The sequence below is a fragment of the Vidua chalybeata genome, chromosome 5 (assembly GCF_026979565.1).
Source record: "Vidua chalybeata isolate OUT-0048 chromosome 5, bVidCha1 merged haplotype, whole genome shotgun sequence".
NCBI classification, from domain to species: Eukaryota; Metazoa; Chordata; class Aves; order Passeriformes; family Viduidae; genus Vidua; species Vidua chalybeata.
The window spans coordinates 20,137,316-20,157,017 of record NC_071534.1 but is presented as its reverse complement, the minus strand read 5'-3'; the positions used below and the strand labels follow the sequence as shown (position 1 = coordinate 20,157,017).

The following is a 19,702-nucleotide window of genomic DNA, read 5'->3' as shown; positions in this document are numbered from 1 at the left end:
GTGGCGCGCGCGGGGCAGTCCTCCCCGCGGTCCGCACCGCGGCTTTAAAGGGAGCCCGCGGCGGGCGCGGCCGCAGAGGCACCAGCGGGGGCACCGGCGGCAGAGCGGCACTGGCTCTGCTGCGGCTTCACCCACCCACCGCTCCCTTCCCAGCCTCTCCCCGCCCAGGGGCGGGGGTCCCAGGCCGGGCGGGCCACGCTTCCATCCGTGAGGGCATAGCAGGGCATCGCGGGACGAAGCACTCGCCATGAGTGACAGCCCGATCCCACTGCCACCGGCTTCGGCCACCAAGCCCAAGCGGGCCCGGTCAGCGCGGCGGCCGGCAGCCCACCCTGCGTACTCGGACATGATCACAGCAGCCATCCGAGCCGACAAGAGCCGTGGTGGCGCATCCCGGCAGTCCATCCAGAAGTACGTGAAGAGCAACTACAAGGTGGGCCAGAATGCCGACGTCCAGATCAGGCTGGCCATCCGGCGCCTGCTGGCCACTGGAGTCCTCAAGCAGACCAAAGGAGTTGGTGCCTCCGGCTCTTTCCGCCTAGCCAAGGCCAGCAAGGCGAAGAGGTCTCCTTCCAGGAAGAGGAAGAAGGCAGCCAGGAGATCCACTTCGCCTCGGAAGCCAGCTAGGTCCAGGAAAGCCAGGTCCCCGGCCAAGAAGCCCAAATCTGCCGCCAAGAAGGCCAGGAAGAAGTCGAGGAGCCCGAAGAAAGCCAAGAAGCCAAAGACTGTTAAGGCCAAGTCCCTGAAGGCATCCAAACCCAAGAAGGCAAGGCGGTCGAAATCCAGAGCCAAGTCCAGTGCCCGGAAGTCGCCCAAGAAGAAGTGAGAAGTCTAGAGGCATTTCGGCACTCTCCCCGTTGGTTCTGTAAATAGCTGTTGCCTTTGTTTTTACTCCTTTCTACTGCATTTTATAAAGAATTGTTCTATTCGTGAATTGAAATAGCTGAAACAAGGCAGTTGATGAATGAAAAAAAAACAATTTTAAAGTGTTACTGGTCTGGGTTTTTATTCTGATATCTCTGAAATTTCTTGCATGTGTGTCTGTTGGTTTTATTAATGCTGGACTGCTTGTTGTGTGTTGGGAGTGATGTGTGCCTGTTGGAGTCATGCAGGATTTCAGTTCCTGGTCCTGCCCCAGCTCCTCGCGCATTTATGTGTTTGCTGGGGCCGGGCAAAGACATTGGTGGGGAAGCCGGAGTATATGGCTGTGAAAGCCCTGGCCTTCCCTGGAGGAGGAAAAGGGGTCCCTGTTCCCTCATCCGGTGCTGCAGATCCCCACTGTGGGGATGAGGTGAGGAATGTTGGGCTGCTGGGTGTGAGGTCGAGCAGGTGCTGGAGATAACCGGGGCTGCTCACCTGCCTATGGAGCTGCCTCAGCACAGCTGGATGGTGGCCGGGACTTTTGGGGCAGGGATGGGACAGAGGAGATGGAGTGGGGCCAGAGTCTGTCCACATTGGCTTTCAAGGAGTTGAAGGTGTCCATGGAGTGGGAAGTGGGAGAAAGGTCAAACACAGCCATAAGCATCTTTGCTCCCCAGGGAGGAACATCCTGAGGCAGTGGACAGCTCTGCAGGTGGGATGTGGTGGGCAGCCAGGGCAGGGTGAGGCAGAACTGCTGGGCTCAGCCCTGCTGCGACAGGAGGGCTCTGGCTTTGTGCCCAGTGGGGCTGGCACGATTCCAGGGCCTGTTTGTCCCCTGCCAGAGCCCCTCCCTGGGCTGGGCTGGGTGATCCTGACAGCCAGGGCTGGCAGGGAGCCTGTGGGCTGGCCTCACTGCAGCAGGGTCTGAGCCTCCGGCAGTGGCTGCCTAATCCCTCTTGGCTAGAGACAGATAAACTTCTTGATAATCAGGATCCCCAACCACCTGGGCCAGGAGTTCCAAAATCCCAAGGGCTCTGAGTGCCCAAGGCCCTTGGACTTGCTGTGCCTAACTCTCATAAGCCCAGGGTCTTCACCAGGGTCTCCTGATGGCTCCCAAATCCTTCAGCCTTCCTAAATCGCTTTGGGCAAATGGTGCCTGAGTCCTTTAACCATTCAGGATTCCAAATTCAGTGCTTCAGAACACTGAAATCCTTGGCCTGGATGCACCCTGTGGGCTCTTGTTCCTAAGACCCTTGGATCAAAGGCTACCAAAACACCTAGACTGAAGATCCCAAACATCTTTCAAGAGCCTGGTACCTAATTCCCCTGGAATGAGTGGTCTAAACCACTCTGGCCACAGAATTCCCCAGTCAGCTGTAGTAGAGGAAGGAGATACCTAATCCAGATGGAACAGGCTGCCCAGAGAAGTTGTGGATGCCCTATCCTTAAAAATACTCTGGCTGAGTTTTGATGGGGCTCTGAGCAACTTGGTCTAGTTGAAAGTGTCCCAGCCCATGGCACGAGCTTGCAATTAGATAATTTTTAAGGTGCCTTCGAACCCAAACCATTCTATCATTCTATGACCAGTTGTGTCTAAAGCCACTGAGCCTATAGTTTACAAACACATTTGGCCAAAGGTGCTCAAATCCCTTGGGTCTGGGTATTCTAATTTTCACCTGGTAAGTCCTAAAGCTCTCTGTCCAATGGATTGTTGGTCACCTCAGCTTAATACACCCACATGCTACAGACCCGTGGCTCTTTATCCCTAGTGGTGGGCACCCATAAACCACCTATCTGCAAGGATCCAAGTCATCTGTACTGAGGACCCCAAATCTCTAGGCAGAGGCACCTAATGTCCTGGGCTTGTTGATCCTTGAGGTCCGAGATCCCCTGTTGCTATGAAATCCCCCAGACCCTAGTACATGACCCCATTACAGTTCCTAAATGTCATGGATGGCGTTCCCTCAAAATCCTTCAGACGCCGGGCATCACATATCTAGCTCTGGGGTGCCTAAACCCCTTGGGACAGAGCCTCTCCTCCAAAGAAGACGCCGATCGCCTCCTAGAGAACGTGCCCAAGCACTCCAAGCCGCTGGATCTGCGGCGGCCGCTCGCCCCGCCTGACGGGGGCGGTGCCCCGGCGGCCAATGGGCATTGGTTCGTAATGAACCCGTGGTTAATTAGCGGCGATTGGGCGCCGGGGCCCGCCCCTGGGCGTGCGGAGCGCAGCGCCGGGATGTGGCGGGCGGCGGCGGTGCGGACGCTGCGCGGGGCCGGGGCCGGCGCCCCCCGGGCCGCGTCGGGAGCGGCGGCGGCGGCGGCGCAGCTCCGGCGGCGGCTGGAGAGCGAGCTGGAGGACATCCGCGGCGCCGGCACCTGGAAGAGCGAGCGTGTCATCGTCTCCCGACAGGGTCCCCACCTCCGCTTGGCGGGCGGCGGCGCCGGTGCGTGCGGCGGGGAGGAAGAGGAGGGCTCTCGGTCCCTTCCCTCGGTGCCATGCCCCTGCTTCTCTCTCTCTGTTCACGCAGGGATCATCAATTTCTGCGCCAATAACTACCTGGGGCTCTCCAGCCACCCCGAGGTGATCCGTGCCGCTGTGGAGGCCCTGGAGAAGTTCGGCGCTGGGCTCAGCTCTGTCCGCTTTATCTGCGGTACCCAGGTACTGGGCAGCATCCCCTTCCCCGCGGGTCTTTCGCAGGGTGTCCATGTAAGCGCCCCTCTCGACACTCCCACTCGGCTTGCGTGCACAGTGCTGACTTACACGTGGCCCGGCGAGAAAAGGAGCCTGCCAGACCCCTGTTAGTCTGGAAATACGCCAATTTAAACCATTACAATACCTGAGAGCAAAGAAACTGAACACGCCTCTGAATTCAGAAAATAAATGTCTTTTTCTCTCTCTTTGGGTCAAAATTACAGTGAACCTGACTTAAAGTGGCTCCATCAGACCCAGCCCAGTTTATCCCTGCTGGAGCCTTTTTTGAGTCCTGCCTGATTAAGTGCAAAGAACAAGCAGAGCTTCTCCCTTGTGCATGGGGTGCTTGGAGTCTCCCTGCTGAGCTTTGGCATCCAAACCCATAATTATACTTTAGGGCTGCATTTGCTGAACACGAGTAACTTCTCCCACGCACATACACCTTTTCTGGATAAAACCTGTCTGTCTCCAGCCCTTTCAAGTCAGCATTTAACAGCAGTGGGCAAGCAAGAACTTGTGCTGCCCCACTGTTGACTCCTGCTCCTCTCTTCTCTTTAGAGCATACACAAGGACCTGGAGGAGAAGATTGCACGTTTCCACCAGCGGGAAGATGCCATTCTCTATGCCAGTTGCTTTGATGCCAACGCTGGTATCTTTGAGGTTCATAAGGTTTTCCTTGTGTTGTGCATGGAGGAGGGAGGTGACAGCAGTGTGGCTCCCATGCCTTCCAGAGGCTCTGCTATGAGCTCTATGCACCAGAAAAGATAGCAGTGGCTGGTGGTGAAGAGCCCTGACTTGGGGCCCTTGCACCAGGGAAGCCATGCAGAGGCATTTAACCACCCTCACTTTTGCTGTCTCCAGCCAGCTCTAGCTCCTGGGGAGGACTCCCATTTCTGCACCCTTAAAGTGTAGGTGCAGGACAGGGGTGATGTCACATGTTAGGAAAGAGGGAGGGAGATTTTGCGCTCAGAAACCACAAGCAAGAGCCTGGCATAAAGAAATCAGGGGATAAAGTGACTAGGAAGGAAATATAAAGTTTAGCAGTGCCAGGAGAGATGTGGCAGCTGGAATCAATCACAACCTTGTTCTCTGTACTGAGGGAGGCTGGGAGATCTCGGTGAGGTGGCATCCAGAGCAAAGGATGATCTTTTCTGTTTGGCACGGCCAGGCCCTGCTGACCCCAGAGGATGCAGTGCTGTCAGATGAGCTGAACCATGCTTCCATCATCGATGGCATCCGCCTGTGCAAGGCCAACAAGTACCGCTACAAGCACATGGACATGCAGGACCTGGAGGCCAAGCTGAAGGAAGCGCAGGTATGGAAGTCTGCTCCCATCCCAACGCCAGGGCACTTGCTTAGCTGTGCTGCCTGTGCAGTAACCAGTCCTGGAGGGTGAGCTCTGCCCTTTCCCATGCAATAGGCGTTGTTTTTGCCGACAGGCATGGATAGGCAAGGTGGCAAAGCAGCTGGTTGTGATGCAAATCCCCTCCATCTCAGTTAGGTACATCCTCTCCATACAGGGGTTTGAGTGTGTGCCTTCGCCAGCCCCTCTCCTCAGGGTGACATCTTCACCCCTGGGGATGCCTTTTTCCCTCCAACAGAAGCATCGACTGCGGCTGGTGGCCACTGACGGTGCCTTCTCCATGGACGGTGACATCGCGCCCCTGAGGGAAATCTGCCAGCTGGCCCAGAAGTATGATGCCCTGGTCTTCATTGATGAATGCCATGCCACAGGATTCCTGGGACCCAATGGGCGGTTAGTGACTGCCTCAGCCCTGTTTCTTCCTCCTACCCTGATTAATTCTGAAGCAAGGACTAAGCTGCTGATGGCCAGCGTCTTTTTGTGTGGGGACTCCTTGAAAGCTTTGCACCTCACCTTTGGATTGAAAGGAGATACTTCAGTAGTGATCCATCCCCAGGTGACAGCTCCTTCTCAGTGTGTAACAGATGGTATGACCAGCTCATCTGGGCACCACCTCTCCTGGCAGGTGCTTTGTTTGGACTATTAAACTTCTGTGTGGGAAGTTTGAGCACTTTCCCATCTCTAAGGGATGAAGAACCCATGTTCTTACTTGGTGAGGTCCCAGCTTAGGCTTTCTGCAGGAGAGGAAGGTCAACACTTGGGTTGAACTATCTCAAGGGGCTATTCCTCCTTGTCTAGAAGGAGGGATGCCAGAGACCTGGCTGACAGTGCTTTGTTTTCCTTGAGGTATCCAGCAGATTCCCTGCTGCGTGCTGGCACAGCTGATAATGTAACATTCCTTTTTCTACAGGGGTACTGATGAGCTCCTGGGAGTGATGGACAAAGTCACCATCATCAATTCTACTCTGGGAAAAGCTCTTGGAGGAGCTGCAGGTGAAGGCATTTTCCTGTCCAGCGTCCTGCATGCCCTAAAGAGCTCTACAGCATTGGTCTTAGATTTCCTTCCTCTGCCTAATGATAGAGTAACAAATGCATGTTATCCTTTTCCACTTGTGGCATAAGGCTTGGTTTGTGATGTTGCTGCAGGATTAAGGGAGATCCTGCCATGTGCCTGTTACGTTGTCATTTTTCTCATGCATTTGCCTTTGGGGTCAAGGTGGAAACTCTTGGTCAAAAGCATCAGCTATGATTTTTAGACCTGGTTTGTACCTAAATTCCTGCTACAGGTGCCAGGTTGGCTTTATCAAGAAGCTTCACTCTAAACAGGTCACCCTGGGGTGCCTTGTCCAGTTCTCTCTCCTCCGTCTGCAGGCGGGTACACAACAGGTCCCAAACCCCTCATCGATTTGCTCCGCCAGCGTTCCCGCCCATACCTCTTCTCCAACAGCCTGCCTCCTGCCGTGGTGGGCTGTGCATCCAAGGCCCTGGACCTGCTTATGGAGAGCAATGCCATTGCACAGTCTATGGCTGCCAAAACACAACGGTGAGGGGGCCATGTTGGGGTGGGAGCAAGGGCAGCTTTGTTAGGAGTGAGTTTTCTGTGATTTATTCACCCCTCCTTTCCCAGTGATAACTGTGAAGACAGTTTGCATGTCAGGGCTCAGGGGAGGCTGCAGGATGTGCCTGTGTCAGGCAGATGTGTCGCATCTGGATGTTCTGTGAGCTGGGGCACATTGTCCACTCAAAGATCTGCAGTCCCATTATGCTTGGCAGGACACGGTAGGAGATCACTCTAAGAAGAGAGATCTCTTCCCTGCACAGAAGATGAACAGTGGAGCAAACCTTACCCAGTTCTCAGTGGGCAGGGCTCCCAGGGGAAAGAAAGGCAGTGGTCTCCAAGGACAGGGTTGTTGAGGTTTTTACTCATCCTGTTGTTCCCTCCACCAGGTTCAGAAGTAAGATGACAGCGGCTGGCTTCACTATCTCGGGGAAAGACCACCCCATCTGTCCAGTCATGCTGGGGGATGCTCGGCTGGCGTCAGTGATGGCAGAGGACATGCTCAACAGAGGTGATCTGGGGAGGGAGCTCAGTATGCAGACACATTCCCTGAGGGAAGGGACTGTTGGCGGTGGTGCCACCACAAGCCCTTCTTCAGAGAACGTTCCTGCACAAAATCCAGTACTCCTCCCCCCTCCAGCTGCATATGTCCTCATGGTCTCCCCTAGATGTTGCTGGCTGCACCTTCTTTCTCAGTTAGGGAGGGGATTTACATTAATGCTTGTGTCCTGCTAGGCTGGACTCCATCCCCATTGCTGGCCCTTAACCTCATTTCCATGCTTGGGAGCAGATGGCACTTGAAAACCCTGAAGGCTGGAAGTGGTTACTGGGAGGGGAGCCTTTCTATCACCCAGTACACCTCAGCCTGTCTCCATCCCAGCCAGCTCTGATTCTGTCTGCATTTCCTCCCCAGGCATTTACGTCATTGGCTTCAGCTACCCCGTGGTCCCCAAGGGGAAGGCGCGCATTCGGGTCCAGATCTCGGCCGTGCACAGCGACGAGGACATCGACCGCTGCGTGGAAGCCTTCACCGAGGTGGGACGGAAGCACGGAGCGCTGTCTTGAGGGGCCAGAAAACACCTCTTCAACACCATCCCCGTCCACAACCAAGTGCCTCTGATGGGGAAAAAGGCTTGAACAGCACACTGCCAAAAGCAGGACTGTTCCTCAAGGCATCACAGCCTGTGTCACATGAGTCAGCCAGCTGGCTGTTGCAGCATGCTGGCAGTAACACTGGTAAACAGCACTTAAAAGTGTCATTAAAGGTGTCCCGCAGTGCAGCGGATATTTGTCTGCCTCCTATTTCCTCATCCAGGAGTTGCACCCCATCCCCATCCTCTCATGCTGTGACCAGACACTCTGCTATGCCTTCCCCGAAGCCTCCGTCCAGATGGTGAAGTGCTGCAGTTCCTGCTGTCTCCTGCTGATGGAAGTAACAGCATTGCTGGTGTTGCCTGCTTCTTCTATGCTGTCCTGTGTGTCCAGCAGCATCACCTTGGCAGATCTGACTGTTGCAATTCCCCACTGAGGCAAGGGTGTTTCCTACACCTTTTGCAACCTGTGCCACCGGCAGCTGGTTAGGGAAAGAGGATATGGGCCCCCCAAAGCTCTGGTGCTCCTTTGCCTCCTTCTCACTTTCACGTGTTAGACATGAGGCTTACTTGGTCCCCAGCTACAAGACTTTTCCAATTGCTTCAGTGGTCCCAAACCTGCCCTGGGAAAGACATCTTGCCCCAGAGAGGCCATCAGGCAGTGGGCAAGCTGAGGCAGCAGAGACCAGCAGCATGGTGAGAGGATCTGCATCTGACTGAGGCCGAGGCCAGGGGCAGAGCAGGTGACAGAAACCTTTAACTCTCTTCCATATGGCAGGAATCTCTGGATTTGTTCCTCCAAGCTGTGCTGTAGTGTTTCAGCACTCAAAAAGGCACAAGTGGGACCTGCGCGTCTCTTAGGATTGCTTTGTTTGCATCAGTTTTGTTCCAGATCAGAAATTGTGTGTCCTGCCAGCTGCCTATGTGCTGAATGAGTAGCTGCAGCCAGGGACAGATTCTAGCTGAAATGGAGTGTACTGTGCCTGAGTGCTGGAGCACTGGGTCGTATTAGCAGAGACCTGCTCTGAAGTCCTTATGTGTCACTAGGCTGTCAGGGAGCAAACTACAAGGTAATAATGTCTGACCTGAGCCAGAGCAACTGCAGAAGAATACAGGTGTTACTCCAGGATCGTAGGGCTTTATAAGGATGCAAAGGATAGGGAAGAAATGTGTCTTGTAGGTTCAATAGGACTGCAACCAAACCCTTTTAGAACAGCTGGTAGTGTAACTGTGTGCTGATTTTGTTTAATTTTCCATCCCCACAGGCCCTGAGCTCAGCCTGCTGATAAACTATGATATGGAGATTCCTTTCTGTGGCACCAGGCCCTCGCAGTGCTGCAAACCCTTTTCAACAGGCAGTATTTTGGAATGGGGAAGGCAGGGAGATTGCTCTCAGGCCCCTTGTGCAACCTGGAAGAGATGAAAGTTCAGCCAGATGGGCTCAAGTATAGGGAGGTTTGAGACCCTAAACTAAATCACTGCTGGTTCGAGCCCAATGCATGTGCACCCTTTGCTCCCCCTACCTGCCACACCTCCATTGCACACCTGTACCACCCTCCCTCACATTTCTCTCCTGCTGGTCCCCAGCCCTGGTGTCCCCCTCTCCCCTGGCCTTTGCAGGCCTCCCTGCTGATGCCTCCACTCCACTCAGGACAGACAACCTCAGCAGTTTAACCCCGCTCCAGCTTTCAAGTCCTCCTCGCTGGCAGAGCAGCCCTACAGATGTCTCTCTGCTCAGCTGCAGGCCAGAGCAGCAAGAGCAGCCTCCCTCCTGTGATGCTCACAATTGTTTTTGCATGAACTTGTGGGCTCGCCCTTCTGCTCCTCTTCTCACCAGACGCACTGACCTCCCTCTCACCTCCATATCTCTCGTGTGCCTCAGCAGCCAACTCCCTGCACTCTGCCTGCTTCAAGGCCAAGCTCAGCAGCAGGCTGTGGAGCTGTCTGGGGAACAGACTGTGTAGTGCTGGAATCCCAGGAAGGCAGGAGGGTCAGATGATGGCACACTGGTAATGAATAATGCCATACTCGTTTGACTTGGAGGCATCATGTTAATATTGAATTGAGGCACATCCTCCTGCTCTTTATTGCTTCAGTGCCTTCCAGGCTACATCTGATCTACAGTTGTAGGCAGCTTTAAGCCCAGAAAGCAGAGGCTGTTTTGCTGTGGAGGCAGATGCCCCTTTTTGAAGATGCAGTTCCCATCCTGGGCTCCCTGACCTGCCCCATACCCCGTATGCTGCTCAGGCAGTCCTGAGTCTGGAGCTGTCACCCTCTGCACTGTGGGATAGGTGGGGGATCCATTTTACCTCGAAGTAGGGGGACTATCCTATCTCATCCCGTTTTCATACACACCTAGCCCCAGAAATGCTTCCAGCCCTGGGTCGTGGCCCACCTCCCAGTTCTACTCTCACTAGGCTGCCTTGTTGCAGTCCCAAACTACCTCACTGCCCCCGATTCACTCCAGCCCCTCTCCACATTGCTATTTCCACCCCGAGCAGTGACCCACCTCTACCTTTTGCTGGAATTCCCTTGCCCTGGCTCTCTGCCTGCAGCCCCACCCAGGCAGGCAGGGATGCCCCAGCTTGGACTGAGCCGGCTGGGGCTGTTGCAAATGGGGTCTGAACCTGCCGTTCAGTGCCATAATTTTTCCATCCCTCATCCTTTGCAGGAGATAAATGCTGCACAAGGGCCTCCGCTGGTGCTAATGCCTCACGGCACTGGTGGGTGAGGGGGGAAGCAGCTGCACCCGCTACCCAGGAGTTTTGGTGAGACAGAGCAACAACCACAGCCATCCCCACTTCCTTCCTGGAGGTTTATTTCTGTTTGGGGGATTTTCCCCCAGCTCCAAGGGTGAGTCCAGGCAGCCGTTTGCCTTTTCAGGCCTTTTGGCTGCAAGAACAGGCACCGGGGGTACCTCCGTAGCCCCCGCAGCCCCCTCAGCGGCAGGAGCACTTGCAGGCGGCCACAACGGGGTAGGGGATCTGCCGCCAGGTGCAGCTTGGGGGCCCGGGCTGCTGCGGGGTCCAGCAGTGCCAGGCCAGCAGCTTGATGCGGGTGAGCTGTGCGGGCCGGCAGCTCATGCCGGGGGGCCAGGAGCAGCCGGGGGGGCCGGTCTCGCAAGTGGTGTGGCGCACCCAGCGGGGCCAGAAGACGGGTCCTAGGTCGACCCAGGCGGAGGTGAGGCGGCAGGTGGCCCGTTCCACCAGCCACTGCCGCAGGCGGCGGGCCAGGGCCCCCGCTAGCTCTGGGGGCAGCTCTGGGGCGGGGGGCAGCTCCAGCCCCTCCACCTCTCGCCACAGCTTGCGGTGATATCGCCCGGCACCCTCGGCCAGGTCCCTGCTCATGGACTCCAGGTTCTCCTCGAAGATGCTCCCGTTGCGACTGCGGGGCTCCTCGGTCGCCATCCAGAAGGGGTCGAAGGCCGAGCCCAGGAGCCGGCGCAGCCGCCCGGGGCGCAGGTGCCGGGGCTTGGGGGCGTAGCGATAATCCTCGGGGGACAGCGACAGGCTGTAGGGTCGCACCGGGGCCGAGGGGTGGCCGCGCAGCAGGTGGGCGGCGGGGTCAGCGGTGCTGGACGGTGGCATCAGCGGCTCCCGAGGTTCCTCCAGACGTGGTGGTGGGTCTGGAATGCCCGGTGGTGGGAGCAGGCAGAGGAGGAGGAGGAGGCAGCTGCGGTGTGGTCCCTCCATGGCGAGCAGCGCTGTGACAGGCTGTGCCCGGCTGCAGGCTCATACTCTGCCGCATCCCCTGGGTTATCACTGCGTACCGAAGCATGGCCTTCCCCTTTTCCCTGGTTACAGCGGCTGATAGGGAGCTGGCGGGGACACCTCGCTCCTTCCCACCAGAGGGGCGGGTGGGGGGGAGAAGCCTTATGGTCCCTCCTGTCACTGAGCCAATGGGGATAATTTGGGCTGCTGTGGAGGGGAAGGGGCCAGCGCCTCCTTCTCCATATCCTGCGCCATCATTGGAGGAGGTACCCACAACCTTGCCAATGAAGGGAAGCTGGTGGCCTTTGAGTCTTGCTGAGAAAGGATCATCTGGAAGTCGTCAGGGCACAGGTCCTGTCACCAGGACAGAGCGGCAGGGCTGCGGGGTCACTGCTCTTTCCTGGCACATGATGGAGCTGGACCTCTGGAGGTCGCCATCCTGGAGGTCTTGTCTGTCCTCCCTCCCCTACTGTAGTACTGGTGGAGTGCAGACCTGGACTGGATGGAATCCAAAACCTGCTTTCTCCTTCTTCCCTAGGTCAGACATTGTGGGAGAGGCTCAATTTGCTCAGTGCTACTAACAATTAACTAATAACATCTAGTAACAGCAATTAACTGCTCATCCTCCAGAGGGTTTAGGACCCTATATTTGAGGGACAGGGCAGGGATAAGGTTCACAGTTGTGGGATATTTGCATTCCCCAGAGGTGTTGGACAACTCATCCTGAGCACCCAGCACCGAGAGGTGGCTGCTGAGGTCCAAGGGACCCTTTCCCCCTCCATCCTCCCTTTTCCACCACAGAGTAGTGAGCTTTCTTTCCCCCCTTCTCAGCAGGAGGAGCAGGGAGCAGCAGAGCCTGCAGGAAAGCTGGACAGAGAGGAGTTAACTCCAAACCCAACCTCAGGGAGAGGGAAAAAAAAAAAACAACAGAGAACTATGGATCAGCAGCAAGAGCAGAGGGAGGGAAAAAGGGGGAGTCAGAGAGAGAGGAGAGGAGCTCCAGAAGAAGAGAGAGCAGAGCTGGTGGTGGGCAGGGGGAGGCAGCGGAGCACCAGGCAGGAGTGACTGGGATGACAGAGCTGCCCAGATAAAGTCTTCTGTGGTCTGCATCCTCCCGCTACCACTGCCGTGGACTGGAACAGAGGTCTCCCCCTAAGCGAGTGGCAAAGCTGCAGGCCCTTCCTCAAAAAGGTGAGTACGGCTTCCAAAGCTGAAAGGTGGCCTCAGGCTCCCTGAATAGAGACACCCTGGTGCATTTGGCATGCCCAGAAGGAGACTGGGCTCCTCTGTTTCAGTGAGGAGATCCCATGGGGCCAGAACGATAAGCTGGAGGGTAGCTATCAGTAGGACAGAGGGGACCAGAGACACAGAGAGGCAGGGACAGTCTCTTGGTGTGATACACAAAGAAGCTGAGAAGCAGAAGTGGCATGAACTGAGGGATGGGGGAGCTTGTATGACCCAAAACCAAGTTAATTACTTGTCAACAGTAGCTAGATAACAGTATCTTTCCTTCTCTGTTTTTGCTCAGAGAAGGACAATTTGTTCTAATGATAGCCTAACAAGGAGAAGGCTTATTCAGAGATAGGCTGTTGGTGTTCCTTGCCTGAGCACAGTGTTACTCAGGGCTGGAGGAAGTTTTGCAGCAAATTGCAATACCTTGAGCTGTGATAATAACAGGCTTCTTCACAGTGATCATCATGTTGTATTTTAGGTGGCTCCAGGGTCTCCTCTCCATCCTCACCTACCTGCCACCATCCAGCCCTTGATCACCTCTCAGCATCAGGAAAAGGTGCATTTAGTTGCCTTTCCTCTGTGGACCGTAACTACTGCACAGGGAGCAAGGAGCAGCCAGCTCCTAGGTGGAGGGGGCCCCAGCTTAAGGAGTTCCCTTGGGGTGGGAATGTGTTGGGGTGCTGCTGCTGCAGGGTGTGATCCACGCATCGGGTCCCTGCTGCGGGAGGTGGCACAGGCCTGGGCTGAGTGTGCTGGGACCGCTTGCAGCCCATGGGAGCCTCCTACCCCAGGCCCCGTGGCCAAACCCTGTTGAACACTAGCCAGGGTTTAAACTTACCAAAGCAAGCAATGCCAAGGGGTTTAGCAGATTTGGGAATGTAGGAGGAATGTGGGTGAGGCCAGGTGGCAGGGCAGGAGGGATTCTTCGGAGTGCTGGGAGCACAGGAGGTGTTCTGATGGCAATGTGAATCTGGGCAGGAGAAAGAGGCTTCAGCTCTGCTCAAGCCAGGCAGCTGTGGGCTGACTGACCACAACAGCATTCTTGCCAGTGATGTCACGAGGATCTTGGTGGCATCATCTAACCAGCTGTTTGGGATTGTCATCTCTGGGAGAAACGTGAGTGTCAAAGGCTGGGGTCAGGCACCTTGGGGCCTATTATTCCTTTCTCCCAATGCAGGTCCCTGCAGTGTGACAGGAAGATGCCAGGGGAATTGAACATCTCTTCTGACAGCCCGGAGCTACGAGCAGCAGGGATTATTGTGCCCATCATCTTCTCCCTCATCTTCCTTGTGGGTACTGTGGGAAATGGGCTGGTGCTGGCTGTGCTGCTGTGGAATGGCCAAGTCAAGTACTCCACCACCAACCTCTTCATCCTCAACCTGGCTGTGGCTGACCTGTGCTTCATCATCTGCTGTGTCCCTTTCCAGGCCACCATTTACACCCTGGATGGGTGGCTCTTTGGGGCCTTTGCCTGCAAGGCCGTGCATTTCCTGATTTACCTCACCATGTATGCCAGCAGCTTTACCCTGGCTGCTGTCTCTGTTGACAGGTAAGTGTCCCCTTCCCTTTGAGTTCTGCAGCTCAGGGACACTGTGTTTGCCTCTCTTGAGCTAAGGCTGGGAGGAAGGCCACTACTTACCCAGTTGGGTGTCCTGTAAGAAGCAGGTCAGGTCTCCCCAGAGGTAGGGCCAGCAGAGCCAGTCTCCCCAGCTCCCCATGCCCTCCCCCTCTACCAAGCCAAGATCTCAGCCTAATTATCCAGCGCTCACTTGGAAAGGAGGGGAGTCCACCGTGCATAAGCAAGAACAGCAAAACCCCCAGGGCAGCAACACTACTCAGAAGAAACAGGAGAGTCCTGCTCCTATCCTTCTCTTACCTGGTTCAAAAGATACATTGCTTGCCCTTCCTGAGCTAGCACAGCAGAGTGGATGATAGAGATCCCAAGCCCACTGTTGGAATGCCCCTGATATTTTTGTGAATTCACTGTAACCCTCACTCCCAAAAGATTTGGGAGGGAAGAGATGGGTGGCTGCATGGGAAGGGGTACACAGATGGCAGCTCCACAGGGCAGGAGAAATACCTCATCTCACCCATGCTGTGTTTTCTCTCTCCTTCTCCTTCCCCTCCTTGCCAGGTACTTGGCCATTCGCTATCCACTGAAGTCCCGGGATCTCCGCACGTCCCAAAATGCAGGAGTGGCCATTGTGGTAATCTGGTCACTGTCGCTGCTCTTCGCAGGGCCTTACCTCAGTTACTACCAGATAATCCATTACCATGGTGTGCCCATCTGTGTCCCCATCTGGGAGGACCAGCGCCGAAAGGTTCTGGACATCCTCACATTTGTATTTGGATACCTGCTGCCTGTGACCGTGGTGAGCCTGGCATACTCTAGGACCATCAAGTTCTTGTGGACTTCTGTAGACCCCATAGAAAGAATCTCAGAGTCTCGGAAAGCCAAGCGTAAGGTCACCAAGATGATTGTCACAGTAGCCATCCTGTTCTGCCTCTGCTGGCTGCCCCACCACCTGGTCATCCTCTGCTTCTGGTTTGGCCACTTTCCCTTCAACCGGGCCACTTACGCTTTCCGCCTGGCTTCCCACTGCCTTTCCTACACCAACTCCTGCCTCAACCCCATTGTCTACGCCCTTATCTCCAAGCATTTCCGCAAACATTTCAAGCAGGCCTTCACCTGCCTCTTCTTCCAGAACAAGATCAGGAAAAAGAAGAAGAGGGTTGAAAGGAAAGTCCGTATGGTCAACGTGGAAAGAGGTTTTCCCAACAGGACAGATTTCTATGGAGGCAACAGTGAGGTGACCCAAACCCCAGAGGAGAACACCAGGAAGAGGGACCATGAGGGTGCCAGTCATGCCAGAGCATGGACTCAGCAGGTACAAGGTGCCATGGTCTCTGTTCAGAAGGAGATACTGGAGGAGGAAATTTTGGCAACAGCTGGCCATTCCCTAGATGTGACTCCTCTAAGAGGAACTGTTGGACAAGACCAAGAAGAAGCCCTAGAAAAGGGCTAGAGAGGCAAGAAAGAAGTCTATATTGGCATCACATTTTCTGACCACATCACAGTGGTTTTGCTTTCCTCCAGGATCATCATGCCCATGCCTTATCCCCACTGAGATGGTTTTATGTTGGCAGTGAGAGATGAGCTCACTCAGACCCATTAAACTGAGTTCAAGTCCCCCAGAACTCCTCAAGCACCTCCTCCATGATCCTGTAGTCATGTCTGAGATCTGCCATCATCCCAACTCTATATTCACAGTAAACTTTAAGCGACTGCAACAGTCGTCCTTTTCTTTAATTATGTATGGTGTTTTATTAGTGCTGTGTGGATCCTGAATATGTAACCCTTAATGTGAGGCAGATTTGCACCTGTAATTTCTTAAAAGAAGGTGAAAATTGGGAAGCTTAGGAAAAAGTGTTTAAGGAAAGCCATGACATTGTGGGACACCCAGACTTCCACACTGAAGCTGGGAAACAATTACAAGCATGTCATGGCACTTGTAGGTGTCCTAAGCCCTGCATGGGCTACAAAATCCTCTGGTGTCCTCGCTTGTCCCCATGCATGGTGCTGGAAGTTGTGTCAAAAGTAAAGGAGTTTTGGCCCCAGCCAGTGCTGTAGCCATTGTACAGTGAGGCTGGGTGACATCAGGCAGATTGCAGAGCTGTGATGTGCATGAGCAGAGCCATGATCTCCCCCTTATTTTTCTTCTTTTACTGTTCCCTACTTCTGTTTGCATAAATCTTTCCCTTTTGCTTTGTCCTGCCCACTCTTAATTCCCAGGTGACATGGTATTTTTAATGCTCACTGAAGCTGTTGTTCAGCTTGCTAGAGCTCAGCTCCAAGGACATCCCTTTTTCTGTGCAGAGGGTAACTGAAGAGGAAGGCCAACACTGCTGGGAATTAGTTTTCTTTTTCCATTCAAGTGCTTGTTGTTGCTTTCTGCACTTTGAGCCTCCCTTGCCTCTCTCCCTGTTTATGATTTTTCCACCTCTCTCCTTTCATGGTGGCTGCCACTCCTCTACAGCAGATCTCTTTCAGAAATGTGTCCAGTGTGCCTTCGTGGGAACAGTGAGTTCTGCAGCCACCCTCTGCACATGATGCCATGGCTGGTGGCCAGCTCACATGGTTTCATCATTTCTTCAGGTGAAGACTCACTCCACAGCCCAAAGGGTTGGAGGGAGAAGGGAACAGCAGTCAGGAACAGTGATATGGCATGGCTGGACACTGCCTGTTCTTGCCTAGAAGCAGCTGGGCTGTTGCTCACCCTTGATCCTGTTCTTCCTGGTCCCAGATTGCAAACGGAACAGATTGGATCAAGGCTGACTGCTGCACAGTGGGGTGAAGCTTAAATGAAGCAGGACAGAGAGGACAGGGAAGATCTTGGGGAGAAGGTGCATTTAGCATGATAAGTGGCTGCAAGCCCTGGACCCCTTCACTACATTCTGCCTGGTGCTAAGCCCCAATTTTGGGGAGCACATGAGCAGGAAGGGCAGATGCTGAGCCTGGGTTGGGAAGGCTCTGGAGCCAGAAGGGAATTCCTGTCTATCCAGTACCAGTTTACATGCTCCAACTGGTTTCTCAGCTCAAAAGCAGAGGTGAAGCAAAGATGTTGCATCCTTAATAGAGAGACAGGTTTAATTAAAACCGAAGGCGTTTGATTGCTGCTTTCCACTGAGCCTTCCCTCCAGACTGATTGGCATTCTGCAGTCTCTGCTCCCGGCTTCTTGTCTTAATTAATTACTCTTTTCTCTTATTTTCTATCCTACTTTTTATCACTCGGGCTGACAAGCTCATCTTTAACCCTGCAAGGGCTGGTTTGCCACATCGGTAGAGTGCAGCTGTTCCAAGATCTGGAACAGGGTAGATGAAATGGGAGAGGTATGATCAGGTCAGGGCTTTGCATCTAGGGGTAAGCATCAGCTCTTCTCTGTGGAGTAACTTAGTCCTGACAACTGTGTGCTGATTCTGGTGTCTGGCATCTCCCTGGCATGTGTGACATGAGCCCGACAAACTGCGAGGTGCCAGACCCAGGTGTCAAGAATCTCACCCTGCTTATGACCCTGTGTGCAAATCTGGCAGCCCTGGGAAGGAAATTCTGGTTATTTGCTTTTGGATTTAGCTGCTGATCAGCCTTAGCAGGTTGGCAGCTGATTATTTTAATTCTTCCATGTGCTCTCTTCCCCTCTCAGAGATTTCATAAAAAAAACAGAGTAACGCTGTTTTCCATACCTCCTTTAATATCTTCCTAATCCAAACTTGCTGATTCCTCCATGTAGTCACCCCATGGGCCCTGGCCTGCCCAGGGCTGCCTCCCCAGGCTGGCCAGGCACAATGCATGAAGAAGGCATCTTTTTTTAAGTATCTATCTGTGATGGAAGAGACCTTTGCTCACAGAGTGAGCAAAGGAAGTGGATGAAAGGGTGAGAAGTTTGCCAAAGACGCTTCATGGGGCTTCCTTAGCAGCACAGATAATTGCTGTGCTGGATTTGAAGTCTGCTGGAAAGGCAAAGGTGGAGGAAGAAAATGAGTTTAGCTGTTGGAGATTAATTATTTCGGTTGCTGAAGAGCTGAACAAATTCTTGATGTTCACAAACATTGCAGTGTGTGCTTTGCACTCGATTGTGTGGGTGAAGTAGCTGCTCCAGAGAAAGGTCATTTGCTTAGTAACATCCATGCAGCTTTGCTGAGAGGCCTTGTCAGAGCTGTTGCTTCTGCTATGGCTCCTCTGTGAGACTCAAGAAGGCTCTCAGGGCAGATCTGGTTTCGGTTGCATCTTACAGTACAGCAGCAGCCTCAGAGCCAGGGAGGTTGCTGCTGGGTTCAATAGCTGGGAATTCTGCAGATCACATGCTCTGAATTAGGAGGGGAAATAGAGTGTATTTGGAGGTCAGGTAGTGGTGAGAGGGAACCAAAGCCTAAAGTCCCAGTTGATACCATGGCCCTGAGAACAAGGACTAATCAGTGCCCAGGAAGGGATCTGAGGGTTGCATTTGATAGTGTAGCACAAAGAAAATGGGGAGTTTGGACTGATTCTAATAGCAAAATAAATAGCAGAGGGAAACCTGTGCTGTTGTTTCCATTCTCCATTACTGCAGCAGACACCTCTGGGAGACGCAGAAAACTGCCACTGGCCTCATGGGTTGTGCAGGGAAATCTGTGGCACAGGGAGCAAGGACAGAGAAAAGCTGCTGGGAGAAGCTGAAGCCTCTATGCCAGAAGCAGAAAGAAAACCAGGCAGTGCCAGTCTACAGCTCTCAGCACAGTGGGAAGCCATGTTTTCTTCTTCCCTGGAACAGCTTCTTTCCTGCCCAGCACCTAATTCTCATTCTGGATACAGCTGCTGAGCATGACAGGGTAGTTAAGGCTCTGGGTATGACTGGCTGATGCAAAGAAACCTAAAACTTTTCTCCATCCAGTGTCAAACACATGATGTGGCTCAGGGCAGCCCACAGCATCAAGCCCTGACGCAGGAAAGCAGAACTGACTGTGGTGATTCATAGAATACAGTTCCTACATGATACATTTTTTTTTTTCTCCACTGAAAACCAGATGTGCTTTTCTCTTTCTTACCTGGCATTACTGCTAAAGCAGTGGCAAGACTTCCTATAGCCATTTGTTTTTTTATTACCTCTCCTGCCATGGTGGGAGCAGTGTGGCAAAAGCAGCAAGACAATTGCTCCTGGCAGGCTGCAGCACCCCCACCTTTCCCCTGTGTCAGGAGCTGTTAAGAAAAAACCCAGCGCCAGGCAAGAAAAAAGCCTGAAGAGCTGTGGACAACATCACGTGTGCCGAGACTAAAAGCTTCACTCTGAGTCTCAGCTAGATGTGTTCCTGGGTTTGAAGCAAGCTTGTAAGAGGCATCTACTTAGAGACAACATCAGCAACTAAAGTAACTGCAGGGATAAAGAGCGTTTTAGCCACGTGCTCTTCAGGCACCTTAATGGTCTCCTCAGCAACAAGGCTGCTGAGGGCAGAAGCACTGGCAGCTGAGTGTATGTGGACATCAAGACTGGGCTGTAAAGATGGGAAGAAACAAGTTCAGTAAAGACTGGGCATGAAGGTCACCTGCTCCCCACATAGGGGCCATGCTGGAAGTTCTCTGCCTTGCCCAGATGTCCCTCCCCAGCCCCTCATCCTCTTGCTGTCTCTTCACAGCACAGCCATTTTATTTGGCATGGGGC

General features: G+C 53.9%; 4 protein-coding genes across 7 annotated transcripts in view; 3 read left to right on the top strand and 1 right to left on the bottom strand.

Moving 5' to 3' along the window:
* GALR3 (galanin receptor 3) overlaps positions 1–15,902 on the top strand; it is a 52,253-nt gene extending 36,351 nt beyond the window's left edge. Inside the window, exons 2-6 of one of the 4 annotated variants that reach the window (XM_053943606.1) lie at positions 8,228–9,020; positions 10,240–10,418; positions 12,110–12,466; positions 13,686–14,057; positions 14,643–15,901. In XM_053943606.1, the coding sequence (XP_053799581.1) occupies positions 13,708–14,057; positions 14,643–15,534 (1,242 nt within the window). In that variant the 5' untranslated portion in view covers positions 8,228–9,020; positions 10,240–10,418; positions 12,110–12,466; positions 13,686–13,707 and the 3' untranslated portion in view covers positions 15,535–15,901. Of the gene's footprint in view, positions 1–8,227; positions 9,021–9,871; positions 10,419–11,434; positions 12,467–12,986; positions 13,065–13,685; positions 14,058–14,642 lie in introns of those variants that run through there. The other 3 variants (XM_053943605.1, XM_053943607.1, XM_053943604.1) reach the window with 3 other exon arrangements.
* Positions 155–992, top strand: LOC128788533 (histone H5). The gene has a single exon (XM_053943620.1). The coding sequence runs from the start codon at positions 248–250 to the stop codon at positions 824–826; it is 579 nt and encodes a 192-aa protein (XP_053799595.1). The 5' UTR covers positions 155–247; the 3' UTR covers positions 827–992.
* On the top strand, positions 3,098–7,759 carry GCAT (glycine C-acetyltransferase). The gene is made up of 9 exons (XM_053943603.1): positions 3,098–3,305; positions 3,390–3,520; positions 4,112–4,213; positions 4,722–4,868; positions 5,155–5,309; positions 5,827–5,909; positions 6,288–6,459; positions 6,864–6,985; positions 7,388–7,759. Exons 1-9 carry the CDS (start codon positions 3,098–3,100, stop codon positions 7,537–7,539), a joined length of 1,272 nt encoding a protein of 423 aa, XP_053799578.1. The 3' UTR covers positions 7,540–7,759.
* On the bottom strand, positions 10,412–11,337 carry LOC128788529 (noggin-like). Its single transcript, XM_053943614.1, has one exon. It carries the CDS (start codon positions 11,255–11,257, stop codon positions 10,505–10,507), a length of 753 nt encoding a protein of 250 aa, XP_053799589.1. The 5' UTR covers positions 11,258–11,337; the 3' UTR covers positions 10,412–10,504.
* Positions 15,903–19,702: the final 3,800 nt, after the last annotated feature.